At 44.0% G+C, this 18,740-nt stretch overlaps 1 protein-coding gene across 1 annotated transcript in view; it reads right to left on the bottom strand.

Annotated features, from left to right (window-relative positions):
* Nucleotides 1-6: 6 nt before the first annotated feature.
* The window catches only part of BRWD3 (bromodomain and WD repeat domain containing 3), a 95,757-nt gene continuing 77,023 nt past the window's right edge, over nucleotides 7-18,740 (bottom strand). Inside the window, exons 34-37 of the mRNA XM_006028331.3 lie at nucleotides 9,598-9,761; nucleotides 8,583-8,680; nucleotides 5,239-5,394; nucleotides 7-4,257 (exon numbers count right to left, since the gene is read on the bottom strand). Of these exons, the coding sequence (XP_006028393.2) occupies nucleotides 3,479-4,257; nucleotides 5,239-5,394; nucleotides 8,583-8,680; nucleotides 9,598-9,761 (1,197 nt within the window). The 3' untranslated portion in view covers nucleotides 7-3,478. The remainder of the gene's footprint in view (nucleotides 4,258-5,238; nucleotides 5,395-8,582; nucleotides 8,681-9,597; nucleotides 9,762-18,740) is intronic.

The following is an 18,740-nucleotide window of genomic DNA, read 5'->3' as shown; positions in this document are numbered from 1 at the left end:
GGGGGGGCGGGGGGCGGGACAATGAAGGGACAGAAAAAGAAAAGAAGTTGAATAAAACAGACACACAGAACAGAAGGGGATAGAACAGATGTACATAACACAAGAGGAAAAATCTGGGCTGAACTGATGAGCTAGTGACAGATTCATCACTGGACCAGAAGGAGAGATGAGGCCAAAACAAACTTAAGAATTCAAGAGACAGTGCAAGTTTTCAGTGTCCCCCCCACCCCTCGTTGTGAAAGAGCAAGGGTGTGATGGGGCTTAACAGATGATTGCAAACTGGTGGTTCTACTGCAGACAGGTTTCCTAATGTTGGGAACAGGATGCCCTCAGGCCACAGGCACTATTTAAAATTTCTGCACACACTCATTGTCACACATGGAGAAAGCTTTGAAGCACTCCTAGTTGAAAATTATCCCATCTCGACAGAGGATCTATAGTTTGATCAGTGATCTCATTAACTGTGGAGTCTTAAATATATAATCAAAATACCTTCAGAGACATGCGATAAAGAGCAGGCTCAAATAAAAGATATTTGTTAAAACAAGCTGGAATAAAGTCTCTGATTCTTGTCCTGCAGTAAACTTTATTCAGGCAGAGCTCTGTGCCAACCTGGAACCCTGATGACTTCATGAGGCACAACCTGGGCACAGAGGTTTGGGATCAGGATCTGAAGAATCTATTTTGCAACCACTGGTGCAAGGATTTTCTTGTATCACTGCTTCTGCTGCACCTCGCAGGCTGTAATCAAGTTTTATGCAGCTTCAAGCAGCTTCTAATTGAACATCAACAGCTGAGATAAAGTGTTCAACTTATGACAAAATTATAATGCATCCACAGAATGAGGCTATATGAGAAATCAATGTCTAAGGTCGAAAAAGAATGCAGATACAAAACCAAGTAAAATAACATTTTTCAAAACAAGTAATTCTTTCATGCTTATAAAACGGTTTTGCATGCACAAAAAACCCCAGCAGATTCTGTACAATAAGCAATAGTTCTGTTGTTCTAGCACACCCTGCTGTCTAGCTCTTAATCATGTAACACAAATGGAGAGTAATACTTACACCACAGCAAAGTGCTGCTTTACTGGTATCTTCACAGTACTTCATTACATAGAAAAGATACATTTAAGAACATATTTAACTTTAATCTAATTGCTGCTAAAATACATTTACTTAGAAAAGCATGTTTTCTCAGGAATCCATTATTTTAACTCTCCCCCCTCCCCCAATAAATTAATAAGTGGAGCTTCAGCCAGGCAGAAATGTATAAACAGCATTTCTTCTGCATTTCAAGATTTCAGGCTTTAGAATAGGAATCATAGCATTTATATTAGTGGAACAGAACTAATGTAAAAGGTGTATGATCATTTTTATAAACTGATGTATCCATTTGTTTCGTGTTCACCATAGGCCGGACGGAAGAGCAACAGCTCTAGAAAAGAAGCTTTCTTCTAAATACATGAGCAGACTGGACAGACATTTGCACTCCAAAGCCCATTACAGAGCTTGGAGACCTTAGGTATCCATTTCTTTGTTAAACTGGAGAATTTGAAATCATGACCAGAAATAGGTTTTGGTTTATACAGAACAGTAATTAATTAATAAAAAAAGTCTGAGGAATTTTTAACTGTACCATAAGGTTAGATTAATGCCATGAACTATTTAAAATATTCTCTCTCATCCGAGTTCTGACTCCTCAGTATTTTTTTTGGAGTTATTTTGCAACCAACTAGAAATATTGGAAAGAGATGAACCAGATAATGTATATTACAGTATAGAAAGAAGGTTAAAACAAAATTCATTGGTGTGTGAGTATATAGGCTTCATCTTCCTGCTCCCAGAATTCTTGACCAAGTGACAGACTCTGTGCACTGAAGAACAAATTAGAGTCATTGGGTCAAGAAACCTCACTTTAAAATTCTAACCCATAATTTATTTTGATTTTCCAGTTTCCTCTCTCTTCATTGGCTATCTCTATGCCACTCAAGTCAGAGGCCAGTTAAGTATAATTTAGAATGAAGATAGAAAGCCCCAGATATCTTTCTAACAGACTCTAACGAGCCAGACTACAAAGTGATCATATAAACTTAAAATGTCCCTCATATCATCATACTGTATTGCGATACTACATTATTTCTACCACAACAACCTCCATCTTTAAATTATTATTTTTCAGTATAATGAAAGGTAAGAATACAGTGCAAACATGAATTATTTTCTGGAAGCTTGAGATACAAGAATCTGCTTCAACAATAAGAATGGAAACTTATCACTAACGATACAAAATAAGAGCAACCAGCAGACACACCATAGCTCAGTTTATGCGTCTTAAAACTGTCAAAGATCATACTGAAATGAAACACAAATTTGCATTGAATAAGCAGTAGCAGAAACTGTGAGGGAGACTGTTGGGCTATCTTCACAGATGAAATGACCAACTACTCCAAGCTTCTGAGAGTTGTGAAAACTTTGAAAATGATTGTTTCAGTATCATGAAAAACTGGTTACTTCCAACATTAATAAGCAATTCCATCCCTGCTATACTCCCTCTTACCTCTTCTTCAAATAAGTACTGCTTAATAGCATCTATTTTCTTTAAGGTTGTGAATAGAGGTAGCTGAGCTACTATTAAAAATCACGTAATGCTTTGAAGAGGAGAAACCTTTCAAATGCTGAAGTTACCCCTTAGCTGCACAATCTCTATTAATGCTATAAAAATATGAGAGGACAAAAAGAAAATAGATGCAAGTAACTTTTGCATTTGGCACCTTTTGTCTAGATACTTCTCAAGTATTCTCTTTTTAATAAAGTTAATGCACACATGAGGACACACCACATCAAAGGTTTGCTACATATTTACAAGGCACCAACCCTTTCTCACTTTTTACATGAATGAAGAACCAATAAAGACCAGATCAGGACCCCTATAACTGTAGTATAAGCATACTTCAGTTCAGCACAATTCATGAAAGTTTGGCCTGGGAAGTTTAAAATAATCCAGATCCTTCTTACAATATAGAAACTGTAAACATTTTATAGCTGCCTTTAGGATTGGTGTATTGTGCAAAAGTTATAATTATTACTGTGTATAAGGATTTATGGCAGAAACCATATAAAAACTCTGTAAGAAGGTGCTATATCTATAATACAAAAACAAAACAAGGGAGAGATTTCATAATCATAATTCGAAATGCCATGCTGTTATTGAGAAGCTGGAAGCTCCTTTAATGTAATGGAGTTGTAGTGTGGGGAAGAATTTCTGTAATTTAAGGCCTAATGAATAAGGCTTATTTTGACCAATGAAGTGTGGCGATCTGAAGTCTTAAAACAAATGCATACTGACATAATGGAAAAGCACCACTGTGATAAGTGAGTGGAGTCCCCCCACAACTTGCTTGGTAGATGTTCTGATAAAATCCCTGCAGTAGAAGGCCATTGAAGTTCTTTTAAAATTGTTCCAAAGTTTTCATCTGTCAATAATTCCATCCCATAAGATGGCTGACCCTGGCTTTTTCTGTCATTTTCCGCACCCTACCTGACCTGGAAGTACCAAGGTTCAGAGGATCCTCGGTGTGCGCAAAACTGTCATTGTCAGAATCGTCATTATATAATACAGTTCTCCTGCCCTCGTTCCTTGTTTTAATTCGGGGTGGTCTACTGAATCGCCCTCCAAACAGATTTTCACCAAACTGTCCTCCAAACAGATTTTCAAATTCATCATCGGCAATTCGTGCACGTTTGGCTCTGGCAGCTCCTCGGGAGGCTCCTCTACCTCCTCGGCCTCTTCGTCCTCCCCTGCCTCCTCCTCTTCCTCTGCCACAGCCTCTTCCTCCTCTCCCACCTCTTCCCCCTCTGCTCCATCTACCCCATCTGCCCCATCTACCTCTCCTTCCTGTGCCTCTGCCCTGCCAATTTCTTTTCCCATTGGCAATTTTCCTCTTCATTTTTCTTTTGGGTTTAGTTTGCACAACTTTGCTATAGTCGTGGTCTCCATCAATATAATCCTGATCTGTCCTAGATGTTGATTCAGAGTCAGAGTCAGAGCCGCATCTACTTTCAGAACTTGAACTGGATTCCGACTCCCCACTTCCTGATGAAGATAAACCAGATTTTTCTTTCAATTCTCTCTTCTTGTCTGCTTCCTCCTCCTCTAGATGCTCATCTTCTTCCGATGCACTTATTAATTTTCTCTTGACTCCTACCCGAGGCTCTCTGCCATCACCATTTGTAAGTGGTCCATCAGATGAAAGATCTAAATCAGCACAAATAACCAGATGAACTGTTAAACACTACAGTAACAGTGTCAAGTCAGAAAGGGAAAGGATCAAGAATATATATATATTTTACAAACTTCAAAAATATTTTCAATTAAACTGCATCTTTGTCCTATACAGTTTACGTCATCAGCTCTCAAACATCTGTTCTTAATGCTTCAGTGCGCACAATTTTAAGCAAGCGACTGGATAGTCCAATTGAAATAAAAAGATTGCTAGGGACTAAAGTTATGTGGGTGCTCATTTAGAACTAAAAACCCTTTTCTTTCCACAGTTAACAATGCGTTGTTTGTAAGAGTTAAAAACCAACATTCATCCTCTGGAAGAGAAGACCTACTACACAACAAAAAAAATCCTTCTGTTTACAAAACAGTCATATGATAAACACAGGTATCTGTCCCTGTAATAAAATGGTCAGTTTCCCTAGATGTATACTATTCCACCCTTACCTCAGTGAAGAGCCTGGCTCTTGTGAAATATTACTTCACAATACACATGATTCAGCCAGTGTGTTTATGTTCCTTGCCACATACACTTAATTTTGTCTCTCACAAATAGCAACTTTAAAAATACTTAAAAAAAAATTTCCATTCAGTTTCAAAATGTTGAGTAAAACATCTGCTATTTTTTTAGCATCCTTTTGGAAATGCTATTGTTCCCCCAAATTTCTCTGAGAGTTAAACTCTTCCCATCAGGCAAAACTTTAAGAAGAGTCATGAATCTTTGGGGCATATTTATCCCATAGTTTAAACTACAGTTTTCATGAATGTAGCATGAACAAGCATGAATGTAGCATGAACAAGCTTATTTCACTTTGCCACATTTCAGGGACAGAAGTTTAATACTGCACCTAGACAGAAAGGTCACAACTACAGTTGAGATACAAGAACCATTTTCTTTTAAGAAAATAAGACATCCAAAGAAAAGAAAACAATATTTTTGTCTTGGGAATTTATCACCTTGCTTAACTGGTGTGGATTTACTCCTGACAGGCCTGTTTTTCCCTGGATCAACATTGTTTCCACTTCGGTTCTGTGCATTTGAGCCAGAGGAAGAGGGCTGGCCCTCTCTCTCACCAACAGCTGGATCCAGAGGTTCCTCTGTAGTATCTGAAACTTAAAAGCACAACATCACAAACCAATAGCAACAGCAAAAGCAACCTCCCTCATCTCTCTTTCCAGAGTGGTAGTGCCAGGACAGTGCTAACAAGAAGATTTCAGATGTACAAAGCAGCTCAGTCCTAGGCTTTATTAACACAAGAGACGGAATAAATCTATTTTGCTCTGAAAGCTGCACAAGTAACTTCCTAGGAACTTAGGGATCCTTAGGGCATGGACACACATAACACTTAGAATGGAATGCCCTAAGGGCATTTTTAAATGTATAGCGGGACATGGTGCCAGGTGCTTTAATTAGTAAGACACGCTAATTAAGAGCACCCATGAATCAACGTCACCGTGCATCCCTGTGCTGAAAAAAATGGTGGTGGGGTGCTTTGGACTAAAGCTCATTGAATGTGTTTTATTTCAAAGCACACTGCTGTCATTTTTTCAGCACAGAGATGCGCAGTGACACTGACCCACATGATACACAAGGCTGCTGGAGTGCGTCAATTTCTGTGCTCCAGCAGACTCGGCAATGTGCTGGATTTCCAGTGCGTCGGACCAGGCTCCGCACATGTGTATAGGAGCCCTAAGTGGACAGAAATACACACCTGTTAAATTGGTTTAAATACACTTGGAACAGTTCAAAAGTGAACATGGAAAATCAAATATTATATTAAAATGATTCACTGGGAACCAGTTCAGTGTTATGTGAAGACACCAAGCCTTCTGTGACAGGGGTGTTGTCACTCTTCCAGGTATCCCATGCTGCATTGGCTCCTCCGCACCCCCTCCCCTCTACACTACTAAAACTGGCCGCTCTGGTATGTAGCCAGAACTCTACTGCTCCTTCATTTTCCTTTTGAGCGCTTGTACATGTGACAAAAAATTGGCCATTTTTGCAGTTTAATTGTGTCATGCTGTACAAGTGCAGGAGTTTTTAATGATTTAAATTAGTTTGCTACATTGCAAACTAAACCACATCCACATGTAGTTTAGTTTGGAACGTAGCTATTTGTAACGTTGCAGCCTTTGACAGCTCGCCCCCCCCCCCGCCACAGGAGAGGCAGGCTGAAGGTAGAAGTGGAGTGCGGCCCAACCTTTTTTTTATTTTTTTTATTTTTTGCAGGGCCTGCCTGTGTCTCCCATGGCCAGGGGGCAAGCTGCCAGTGGGCTGAGCAGCCCTGAGCTGCAGTGGGCCCTGGTTCTTTCTTCCGCAGTGGTGGCACCCCCTGGGTGGGCTGCTAGTGAGCAGGTGCTGGCCCTGCTCAGGCTAGGGGAACAGTCGGATCTGGCCAGGTGCTGCCTCTGAGCTGGGGCAGCACCGGCACTTTATCAATGCAGCTGGGCGGCCCTGGGGGGCATTGACACTGTGGAGGGAAGAACTGGGGCCCCTGCAGCTCAGGGCCCACCAGCAGCTCGCCCCCTAGCTGCAGGAGAGGTGGGCAGGCTCTGCGGGGGGAGGGAGGGGGAGAAGGATCAGGCCCTTCACCACACAGTTCCTGAGTGGTAGGGGGCCTGGTCCTTCCCTCCGCAGCTGTGGCACCCCCCAGGGCCACCCAGGCAGGGTGCTAGCTACACGGGTGCTGCCCCAGCTCGCAAGCAGCACCCGTCAGATCCAACTCTTCCCCAAGTTAGCTCCCTGTGCTGTGTCAGCTTGCATGGGCAGACTCTGCCCGGGGGGGGGAAAGCAGTGAGGGGCCTAATCCCTTTTTTTTTTTAAACCCGGAGTTCGCCCGCCTCTGCCGTGGCCAGGGTGTGAGCTGCCTCTGGGCCTTGAGCTGCAGGGGACCCCGGTCCTTCCCTCCACAGTGGTGCCGCTCTTTGGGGCTAACCAGGTAGGCTGCTAGTGTGCAGGTTCTGCCCCAGCTCAGAGGATGCACCCGCCTGCTAGCAGCCTACCTGGGCAGCCCCAGGGGATGCCACCACCATGGAAGGAATGACTGGGGCCCCCTGCAGCTCAAAGGCTACTCAGCCTGCCAGCAGCTCAGCCCCTGACTGCAAGAGATGTGGGCAGGCTCTGTGAAAGAAAAAAAAAAAAGGATCTGGCCCCTCACTGTAACACGGAAGCCCCTAAACTGAAACAGTGGGTTTTTAACCATCACAATTAAAAACCCAGTTTCAATTTAGGGCACTAAACCCTTGTCACATGTACAAGCACCCTTTTTTGTTACTTTTGATCACTGAGCACCCTTTCACGGTTTGTTCAATAAAAGATATTTTTCTAACAACCAGCTCTGACCTCAGTCCATACTCAACCATGGCCCCATCATACACCCCCAGCACCTTGGAACCAAAATGCATGGGGCCCAAGCACTTTGCCCCTCCCCCATCCAAGTCAGGCAAGCACACTACAAACTGGTCTTTTGCAGACTACTGAAGCTTACTGAACTCACGCTTAGGAAACAAGGGAAAGTGTCATGGTCCCTAGATCACCCACCTGCTGGGACTTGCAAAACATGGGTGCAAGCACTCCCTTCACTCCACTTGTCCAGTCTGAGGCCTGCTGGGTGCTCACTCATACCCCTAGTGTCAGAGCCACAACACTTCCCTAAATTATAGACCTGTTCCCAAACACTGATATTCAGGAACAGTTTGATTGTTATGTGTGTCCACATCTTTAGTTCGTGCATAATCTATGTAAACCTCATTTATGTGACTGAACAGCAGTGAGGTTCAAGCCTGAGACAGATACATACAAGATTTTTGTTTAAGCTCAGCACTAAGGGTGTTTTTACATATGATCTGGGGATGGAGGGGGGCTTTAATTAGAGTGGCTCCAAGAAACGCTCCAATAAGAGCATCCACAAAGACCCGCTCTAATAAGAGCATCCATAGTGTCTCATATATCAGCACCCCCGTGCTTCAAAATGGTGGCAGAGAGACTTTAACTACAGCTTGAACGAGCTTTAAATAAAGCGCCCCTGCCACCATTTTGAAGCAAGGGGACGATGATGTACGAGATGCAGAGGCTGAATGTAGTGCACTAACTAGCATGCTCTAGTAGACTTGATTAAAAAAAAAATCGAGTCTGCTCCAACACACTGTAATTGCAGAGTGCCAGAACAGTCTCCCTGCACGTGTACAGACACCCTAAGTGTCTCAGTCTTTTCATCACTTGGCAATTACAAGGAGGCACTTGTGCTTTTCCTTGGGTGCTGCCATATGTTAACTTTTTAAAAAATTATTATCATACTTACCATGAGATGAAACTGATGAACTAGTCCTAGTCAAAGGCAGTGAGGTATTCTGGTTGGTTTTAGGCTGCATCTTCATTTGTTTCTGCTTCCCTTTAGGGCTGAACACATGAAACATCCCCACAGAGTTAAAATTGTTAACCAAAAAATGTTTTTTAACAATGACTGTCCTAATTTGCAGTGGTAGGAGTAAGATTTAAATCTGCAACACAGGTAGTCTTGATTCTCTATCAAATTGTAGTAGCAAAGTAAAGTAAAAACATGATTGAACTCAAGGGAATACAACTTTTCAAGAACAAGTTTTATCCTAGTGCTTCTTAAAAGGAATGTTCAATTTGCTTTGCTACTTAACATGGTTTCATCCAACTTTAAACTGAAGGTATTGCTTGCAATGAGCATTACAGATGCTGACAGCACACTGATTATGCAGACAAGATCATCCACTGCACTCAGTCAACAGTAGACAACATACAACGGTGAACACTAGAAGAGTTTCTGACAGATTTGCTTTAGTCACATACTCAAGTTCTTGGGCTAGACAAATAGCTAACTGGGTGAAATCCCATAGCCTCTGTTAAATAAAACGTCAGATGATCTAATGGCCCCTTGTTACCTTCAAGCCTATGGATCTATGTGCATCTTAAAATCTGAAACCTAATTACATAAAAAGTAACAAGGAAATATTGATCATGACAAGGCTTGACTTTCATGTTTCAAAATATAAGGGAATTTGCAACCCAGTGTCAACAGCCATCACATGCAGACAGAAAAGATGGTGATTTTGCATCTTGTCTAGAGATGGTGCTTCTGACTGTATAGTACTCCTGACAATAATGAAAAACAGAAAACAAAAACAAAATAAATGCTAGCGTGGAATTTGAATTCAAGGTTTTCCACCTACACAAGAGACTGCAGTACAAATTGGTCTATATATGTTATTGACTTGTTAGGACTATTTTCCAGTAAAATAAAGATTTCTGAAATCAGTAGACAGTGAACCTTGCTTTCATTAAGTTACCTGGATGCTCTGCTGCTAGATGGTGAACTACTACTGCTTCTTAGTCGTTTTCGGTATCGTGGCCGTTTTCTCTTCTGATGCTGCATTGCAGACTTGTATTCAGCGATAATGTTCTTCATGTGATTTTCAAATAAGGCAGATAATCTAAGTGTCATGCTGTAGATCTAGAGAAAAAAAGTTAGTCACACTTAGTGACAACTGTGTAAATGAGATCAATGCAGTAAAAAGTGTTGCAAAAATACAGAGAAATCGATCAGTCTCAATAATACAAAAGCAAAATCTCCGTAGTGAGAAAGATCTTTAACTGTATACTAAATATCAGTATTTTAGAAAATAATGAAGTGCTTTAAACTGAGGGCTTAAAATAAATTAAAATATAATTATTTGTTGTATAGAACAAATAGATGAAAAATGTGATTAATGAGGTTCCTTAATAGGAAAAAGGATAGAAAAAAATGCACTCAAATTCCTGAAGTACCATACTGCTGGCTATTCAGGCCCATAGGCTGTCTCCCATCTTACACTGGAGATTCTTTATGCATAACATGTCTAAAATAAAGCCTTTCATCTAAATCCTCACAATTAAAATAGTCAACCATGTCCCTATCTTGCATCACAATTATTGTAGAACATCCTGCTCCACTTATCTACCCAGAATGTTGCTGAAATGATAACATACTTTAGTGCATCACTTGGACCATATCACCCCATGCTCCACTGGCTCTAGCTTCTCTATCACAAATATAAAATCACTTGTCTTCACACTTTCACAGCCCTTCACAGCTTATCCTCTCCCCATCTCTCATTCAGTAATCAAAGATCTACCTCCCACCAATAGCCTACAATGACAGTCTTCATTTCCCATCTGATCAGTTTTCAAATAGCACCTGTGTGCTTTATTTTATGATGGCCTTCGTGCTTACAAGGAGCTCTCTCCCCATTAGCCTCTTTCAAAGTCTAATTTGCCATAATAGCTGCTAAATACTTAATAGTTGTTAGGCTCCTGATATACTAACAGATACTAATAGTTGTTAGGCTTAGCTTAGCAGGAAACTCTTCAGCGAGCTAAAACGCAGAAAGGAAGCTTACTTATAAGAAGTGGAAACTTGGACAAGTGACTAGGGACAAGTATAGAAGTATTGCTCAAACATGCAGGGATGAAATCAGATAGACCAAAGCACAATTGGAGTTGCAGCTAGCAAGGGACATGAAGAGTAACAAGAAGGGTAAAAAGAGGAAGATCAGGTAAAGTGGGGGTCCATTACTGAATAGGGGAGGCAACCTAGAGACAGATGATGCAGAAAAGTCTGAAGTACTCGATGCCTTTTGCACCTCAGTCTTCACAGGCAAGGTCAGCTCGCAGACTACTGCACCTGGCAGCAGTTTGGGGAGGAGATGAGCAGCTGACTGTGGTGAAAGAACAAGTGAGGGACTACTGAATAAAGCTGGACACGTACCAAGTCCATGGGACTGGACGTGATGCACCTGAGGGTGTTAAGGGAGTAGGCTGATGTGATGGCAGAGCTGCTGGCCATTATCTTTGAAAACTCATGACAACTGGGAGAGGTCCCAAGTGAATGGAAAAGGGCAAATAGAGTGCTCATCTTTAAGAAAGGAAAGGAGGATCTAGAGAACTACAGACCAATCAGCCTCACCTCAGGTCCTGGAAAAAAATAATGGAGCAGGTCAAGGAACTTGGAGGAGAAGGTGATTAGGAACAGTCAGCATGAATTCACCAAGGGCAAGCCATGCCTGACCAACTTGATTGCTTTCTATGATGAGATGACTAGCTGTATGGACACCAGGAAAGCAGCGGACATGATATATCTTGACTTTAACAAGGCTTTGAATAGTTTCCCACAATATTATGGCAAACAAGCTAAGGAATTACAAGTTCGATGAATGGACTGTAAGGTGGATAGGAAACTAGTTGAATCGCCAGGCTCAGCAAGCCTAGCTTAGTAAGCTAGCTTAGATAGTCTATCAATAGCTCAATGTCTAGCTTTCTGCCAGTACCAAGTGGAGTGCCCCACAGGCTGGTCTTGGGGCCAGTTTTGTTCAATATCTTCATCAACGATCTGGAAGATGGGACAGAGAGCACCCTCAGCAAGTCTGCAAATGACACCAAACTTGTAGCAGATATGCTAGAGGACAGAGCTAGGATTCAGAGAGACTTAGATATATTGGAGGACTGGACCAAAAGAAATCTCATGAGATTCAATAAAGACATGTGCAAAGTCCTGCACTCAGGATGGAACAGTCCCAGGGAACTGTACAGAATGGGGACTGACTGGCTAAGCAGAAGCTCTGCAGGAAAGGACATGGGGGTTACAGTGGATAATAAGCTGAATATAAGCCAACAGTGCACCCTTGTTGCCAAGAAGGCTAATGCATACTGGGCTGCATTTGTAGGAGTGTTGCCAGCCAATCAAGAGAAATGATTATTCCCCTCTATCTGGCATCGGTGAAACCAAATCTGGAGTACTGTGTCTGGTTTTGCGCCTCCTCACTACAGAAAGGATGTGGACAAATTGGAGACAGTCCTGCAGAGGGCAATGAAAATAGTTAGTGGGCCAGGGCACGTGACTTTTGAGGAGAGGCTGAGGGAATTGGGCTTATTTAGGAGAAGAGAAGACTGAGAAATAGCAGCCTGTAGCTACCTGAAGCAGGGTTCAAAAAAGGATGGAGCTAAACTGTTCTCAGTGGTGGAAGGTGACAGAACAAGGAGCAATGGTCAAGTTGCAGCAAGGGAAGTTTAGGTTAGATACTAGGAAAAACTCTCACAGGAAGGACTGTGAACACTGTGAAGCACTGGAACAGGTTACCCAGAGAGGCTGTGGAATGTCCATCCTTGAAGATTTTGAAGACCCAGATAGACAAAGCCTTGGCTGGGATGACATAGTTGGGGATGATCCTGCTCTGAGCAGGGGTTTGGACCAGATGACCTCCCAAGGTCCCTTCCAAAACTAATTTTCTATGATATGTAGAAACCACTTCCTATCAAATTAAACGGTGTTTTGTTGCCTTTTTCTTTATTCCTCAACCCATCTGTTGTCGCTTGTTTATAATCGGGCTGGAAGTTCCTTGGGACAGGAAGTCTGTTTTATTTTGCTTCTACAGTGCTATCTTGATCCACAACTAGCATTCTTAGTCACTCTGCCCAACTGTTTTACCTTTAAGACTAAGGAATTTTGAGACATACAGGGGGCACCTACATGCGCCACTATGGTGCCATTGTTACAGTACCATCATTTAGTACTTCCTTTTGGAAGTACTAAAAGATGGCACAGTAACAGCCCATACTGTGCCGTGCACACGGTCATTTTTAGGCGCTACATTGCCATACTGATGTGCTATAATGAGGGAATGTGTTGCTACGGCGACATAGCTGCAGCATCATGGTTTTTGCCCACAGACAGTACATTGCCGTAGCACGCTGCTACAGTGACATAGCACCACAGGGCTGTGCAAAATTTCACTGGGTATTTCATTTTGAAGCTGTTTTGATGCATTTCGAGCTCGAAACAGTGAAATTGAAATGAACCAAAAGCCTTTGAAACAGCTTTGAAACGAAACAAGGGCACTCTAAATGTTTTGAAAGTTTTGAAACCTTTCAAGTTTCGAAGCCGGGCTTACTTGGCTTCAGCAGCCTCCTGTCATCTGGCACAGATCTGGGGGCTGCGCTTCCAGGAGGATTCTGGTACAGCTCCCAGCCCTCCTGGGGGTGCAAGCCCCCAGATCCGCGTGTCGGATGACAGCATGCTGTCGCTGCCAGCTGGGGCCAGTAGCAGCTCCAATCTTCCTGGCACTTGGCACAGGCTGCGCCAGATCACAGGAAGCTGCTGCTGCTACCTGGGACCGGCGCTGGGTGCAGCCTGCACCCAGCACCGGGAAGATTAGTGCTGCCACTGGCCCCAGGCAGCAGAACAAGCCTCCTGTCATCTAGCAGGCAGATCAGAGGCCCGCATTCCCGGAAGGAGTCCGGCACAGCCTTGTAGCCCTCCCAGGGGTGTGGGCCCCCAGATCTGTGGGCCAGATGATAGGAGGCTGCTGCTGCCGGCAAGTGAGAGGAGTTTTGTTTGTCAACATCTTGAAGTGCAGTTTCCCAGAAACCTATGCACCTATCTTCTTGAATCTTGGCAGGCTTCATGCCCACAGAAGGGCATAAAGTCCCTGCAAGTTTCATCTGAATCAGGCAAGAAACAACAAAGTTTTAGGCATTTTCATGATTCCCCATTATAGCCTATGGGCAAAACATCAAAACAGTGTCGAAACAGCAAAACAGTTCCAACAAAACGAAGTGGAACAGTGCTTTCGAAACTAAACGAAATAGAATTCGAAGTGGAACAGCACTGTTTTGCACAGTCCTACTATTAAGGTCTATCTAGTCCCAAATGCCAGGCATATTTGATTCTTAATACTCTTTATACATTCTACTTTCTGTATAGCAACAATACCCAAAATTATAATCAGCATTCTCTCCAAATGTGTTAAATGTTGTGTGCATGAGCTGCTTGTCAGGACTTGGGGATTGGGTCACTATATATTTAATAGGCTATATATGTCATTCCTTCACTATTTCTGCTTGGCTTCTGCAGGAATAATTATAACAAAAGCCAAGGCTGCGATGGAACTCCAGCTAGCTACAAATATCAAGAACAATAAATAGTCCTTTTTTAGATATGTGAGGGGCTGGAGGAAAAGCAAGGGCAACGTTGGACCCCTGCTAAACCAGATGGGACAACTGACAACCAACGCCCAGGAAAAAGCAAACTTGCTAAATAGGTATTTTGTGTCAGTTTTTCACCAGTCCCATGGGACGCCCCTGCCCACTACGGGACAGGGAGGCCCGGGTGAGGGAGATTCCTTACCCTCCTTTGAAGCTGACCTTGTGAAGGAACATCTTGAGAGGCTGGATTCCTTTAAGTTAGCTGGCCCTGATGGTTTACACCCGAGGGTACTCAAGGAGCTGGCAAGTATCATAGCTCAGCCCCTGGCAAGGATCTTTGAGAACTCCTGGTGTTCTGGTGAAGTGCCCAAGCACTGGAAGGAAGCCGAAGTGGTATTTATCTTCAAGAAAGGGAGGAAAGTGGATCTGGCAAGATAGAGGTCAGGCCCATCAGCCTGACCTCTATCCCGGGGAAGATCTTGGAAAAGATTATCAAAGAGGCCATCCTTAACAGACTGGCTGATGGCAACATCCTGAGGAATAGCTAGCATGGGTTTGTTGCAGGTAGGTCTTGCTTGACCAATCTCATTTCCTTTTATGACCAGGTGACCTATCACCTGGACAAGGGGGAAGAGATTGATGTCGTATATCTTGATTTTAAAAGAGCCTTCGATCTGGTATCTCATGATCACCTCTTGGCAAAACTGGTTAACAGCAGCCTCGGCCTCACCACGATCCGCTGGCTGGGGAATTGGCTCCACGGTAGGACCCAGAGGGTGGTGGTTTATGGAAGCCAATCGTCATGGTGCACTGACCAGTGGGGTCCCTCAAGGCTCTGTCCTAGGGCCTATACTATTTAACATCTTCATTAATGATGTAGACATAGGTGTCAGAAGCGGACTGGCCAAGTTCAATGACAACACCAAACTCTGGGGTAAAGCACCCACACCTGAGGACACGAGGGCAATCCAGGCAGATCTTGAAAGGCTTGGGAAATGGGCAAAGAACCTGATGGTGCTTAACACCGAAAAATGCAAGGTTCTCCACCTTGGAAGGAAAAACCCTGCAGTATGCTTATAGGCCCAGCAGTGCTACGCTGGTTAGCACGACAGACAAAAGGGACTTGGGGGCTATGATTGACCACAAGATGAACATGAGCCTTCAGTGTGATGCTGCGGCTAGTAAAGCAAGCAAAATGCTGGCTTGCACCCACAGATGCTTCTCAAGCAATCCCAGGACATCATTCTCCTGTTGTACTCAGCCTTGGTGAGGCCGCAGCTGGAGTACTGTGTCCAGTTTTGGGCTCCACAATTCAAAAAGGATGTGAAGAACCTTGAGAGAGTGCAGAGGAGGGCCATGCGCACGATCAGAGGTCAGAAAAACAGACCTTATGAAGAGAGGCTGAGAGCCATGGGACTATTCAGCGTGGAAAAGTGCAGGCTCAGGGGTGATCTGGTAGCCACCAAAAGTTTATCAAGGGTGCTTGGGGGAATGTCTGTTCACCAGAGCAGCCCAAGGGATGACAAGGTCAAACGGTTACAAACTCCTCCGTGACCGTCTCAGGCTAGATATAAAGAAGAACTTCTTTACTGTCTGAGCCCCCAAGGTTTGAAATAGACTGCTGCCAGAGGTGGTTCAAGCACCTACTTTGAATGTCTTCAAGAGACATTTGGATGTTTATCTTGCTGGGATCCTATGATCCCTGCTGACTTCCTGCTGCTGGGGCAGGGGGCTGGACTCGATGATCCTCCGGGGTATGAACAGGATTATTTCAAAACCTGTTCTCAGACATCAATAACTATTGAACTCCATATCAATCGATGAATTAACATTTTATTTAGAACCTACATCTGCCTTCCCCTCCCCCTACCAATTTGTAATTTGGCAGTGGAAAACACAAATTCTAATGTTTTCAAGCTTTTACAATACCACATAAGTGAGCTAAGATACACTGAAGAATAATGTACCATGTGGGTACAAATAAAAACCTATACTGTTCACTTAACCAGTTTTGGCAACATAATTTTATCTAGTTAACAACAATATGCACATTCCAATGCTTTAATCTCCATAATTTAAATGCAAGAAAAAAAAAAAAACCCTACTTAAGGCCTCAACCAGTCCCTTGTTCTAGATGGCAGCCTAAGTAGTTTCATAGTTGGTAGGGTCGGAAGGAACCTGAGCAGATCATCAAGTCTGACCCCCTGCCATGGACAGGAAAGAATGCTGGGGTCAAACGACCCCGGCAAGGTGTCTATCCAACCTCCTTTTGAAGACCCCCAGGGTAGAAGCGAGCACCACTTCCCTTGGAAATCAGTTCCAGATCGTAGCCACCTTGACTGTGAAGTAGTGCTTCCTGATATCTAGCTTGAATCTACTCTCCATCAACTTATGGCCGTTAATCCTCGTTACTCCCAGTAGTGCTCAGGGGAACAGGGACTTTCCCACTGCCTGCTGGTCACCCTTGGCCAGTTTATAGACAACCACCAGATGCTCTCTCAGCCTTCTCTTGTGGAGGCTGAACAGGTTCAGGTTCCGTAGCCTCTCCTCGTAGGACCTGCCCTGCTGCCCCCTGGTCATGTGAGTGGCCCTCCTCTCAATGTTGTCCACATCCCTCTTGAAGTGCGGCGCAGTACTCCAACTGCGGCCTGACCAGTGTCACATAGAGGGGGAGGATCACCTCCTTGGACCTGCTCGTGATGCATCTGTGGATACATGACACGGTGAGGTTGGCCTTCCTGACTGCGTCCCCACATTGGCGGCCCATGTTCATTTTGGCATCAATAATGACTCCAAGATCCTTTTCTGCCTCTGCACTGATGAGAAGGGGGTTCCCAAGCCTGTAGGTATGCTGCTGGTTCTTTCTCCCTACGTGCAGTACCCTGCACTTGTCAGTACTGAATCCCATCCTATTCTCATCCGCCCACCCCTGTAACCTGTCCAGATTCAATTGCAGCCTGTCCCTCCCTTCTAGTGTGCCCACTTCTCCCCACATCTTAGTGTCATCTGTGAATTTGAACAAGGTGCTTTTCACCCCCTCGTCCAAGTTTCTGATGAAGATGTTGAACAGTGCGGGCCCGAGGACCAAGTCCTGGGGGACCCCACTGCCCACATCCCTCCAGGTTGAAAATGACCCATCTACCACCACTCTCTGGGTGCGGCCTTCCAGCCAATTGGCCACCCATCTGACTGTGTAGGCATCGACACCACAATCTCCTAATTTTTTAACGAGAATGGGGTGAGAGACAGTGTCGAAGGTCTTCCTAAAGTCCAGAAACACTACGGGCACCACGACACCTGCATCCAAGGATTTTGTGACCTGGTCATAGAAGGCCACCAGGTTGGTCTGATAGGACCTGCCTCTAATGAACCCATGTTGGTTGCCCCTAAGCATACACTCCCCTGCTGGTCCCTCACAGATGTGCACCTGGATAATTTTCTCAAAGAGCTTCCCCAGGACCGAGGTAAGACTAAAAGGCCTATAAATCCCTGGGTGTTCCTTCCTCCCTTTTTTGAAAATGGAGACCACATTGGCCCTTTTCCAGTCCTCTGGCACCATTGTTGAAAAATAATTCCACTTTTCAACAAAGCAACCAAACTACCATGGGCCTGGTGCCCCAGCATGTCTAAAAACTGTGTGGACAGCTGGGGTTGCATGCAATTTTTAAAATGTCTTGGGATTAGAGAGATTCTCAAACCCCAGAGTCTAGGGCTGGGACTGTCAATCAGCCAACCATTGGCCCTGGTCCTCGAACTGAGCCTGGGGCTGTCCCAGGGCCAGGCCTGACAATAAACTGATTGTTAACATTAGCCCTGACAACCCTGGGTGTTGGGGCTACCCCCAGCCCGATCTCTGGGATCAGGCTAAGGGTAACTCTGAGCTGAACTAAGACCTGGGTCTGCCTGTACCAGATTCTGATACTCTGCTAAGCATCAGGTACAGGGGCAGCTCCAGGGTCCAGGACGGATCACCTCCTGACCAATCTGCAGAATGAGGATTGAGGCAGCTCTACAGAGATATGAGGAATTTTATGATTGAGATATGAGGAATCTTATGCCTACCCCAAAATATTGCATGTCTGGCACAGATGGACATCCAATGTTTGGGATGGGGCATAAAATTCTCTGATCCCAACTGCACCATTATTTTAGCATCTCTCAGGGGCTTTAGTGTCCTATCAAGGTAGGTGGCAAAAGAGAAAAACAGCTGTACAATTGGAGCAGAGTAGCATGCAAGAAGTTGATGTGATGCGTAACGATGCCTAATCATGCAAAACACTGAGGAACCTCATTTGCTGCTTACTAAGTCAAAGATACCACTGATTATAGATTTTTTTCTGAGACTGTGGGCCACTGACAAGTGTTGTCTCTATTGCGTCAAAACTCCTGCCTGCACAAAAAAGTACGAAGTCACCACCACACATAAGCTTTGGCTTCCTTGTCAGAAATTGAACAATTGTCAGAAATCCAAGTC

The sequence above is a fragment of the Alligator sinensis genome, unplaced genomic scaffold (assembly GCF_000455745.1).
Source record: "Alligator sinensis unplaced genomic scaffold, ASM45574v1 scaffold294_1, whole genome shotgun sequence".
Classification (NCBI taxonomy): Eukaryota; Metazoa; Chordata; order Crocodylia; family Alligatoridae; genus Alligator; species Alligator sinensis.
The sequence above is the reverse complement of the archived record's forward strand: the minus strand, read 5'-3'. Positions and strand labels throughout refer to the sequence as shown.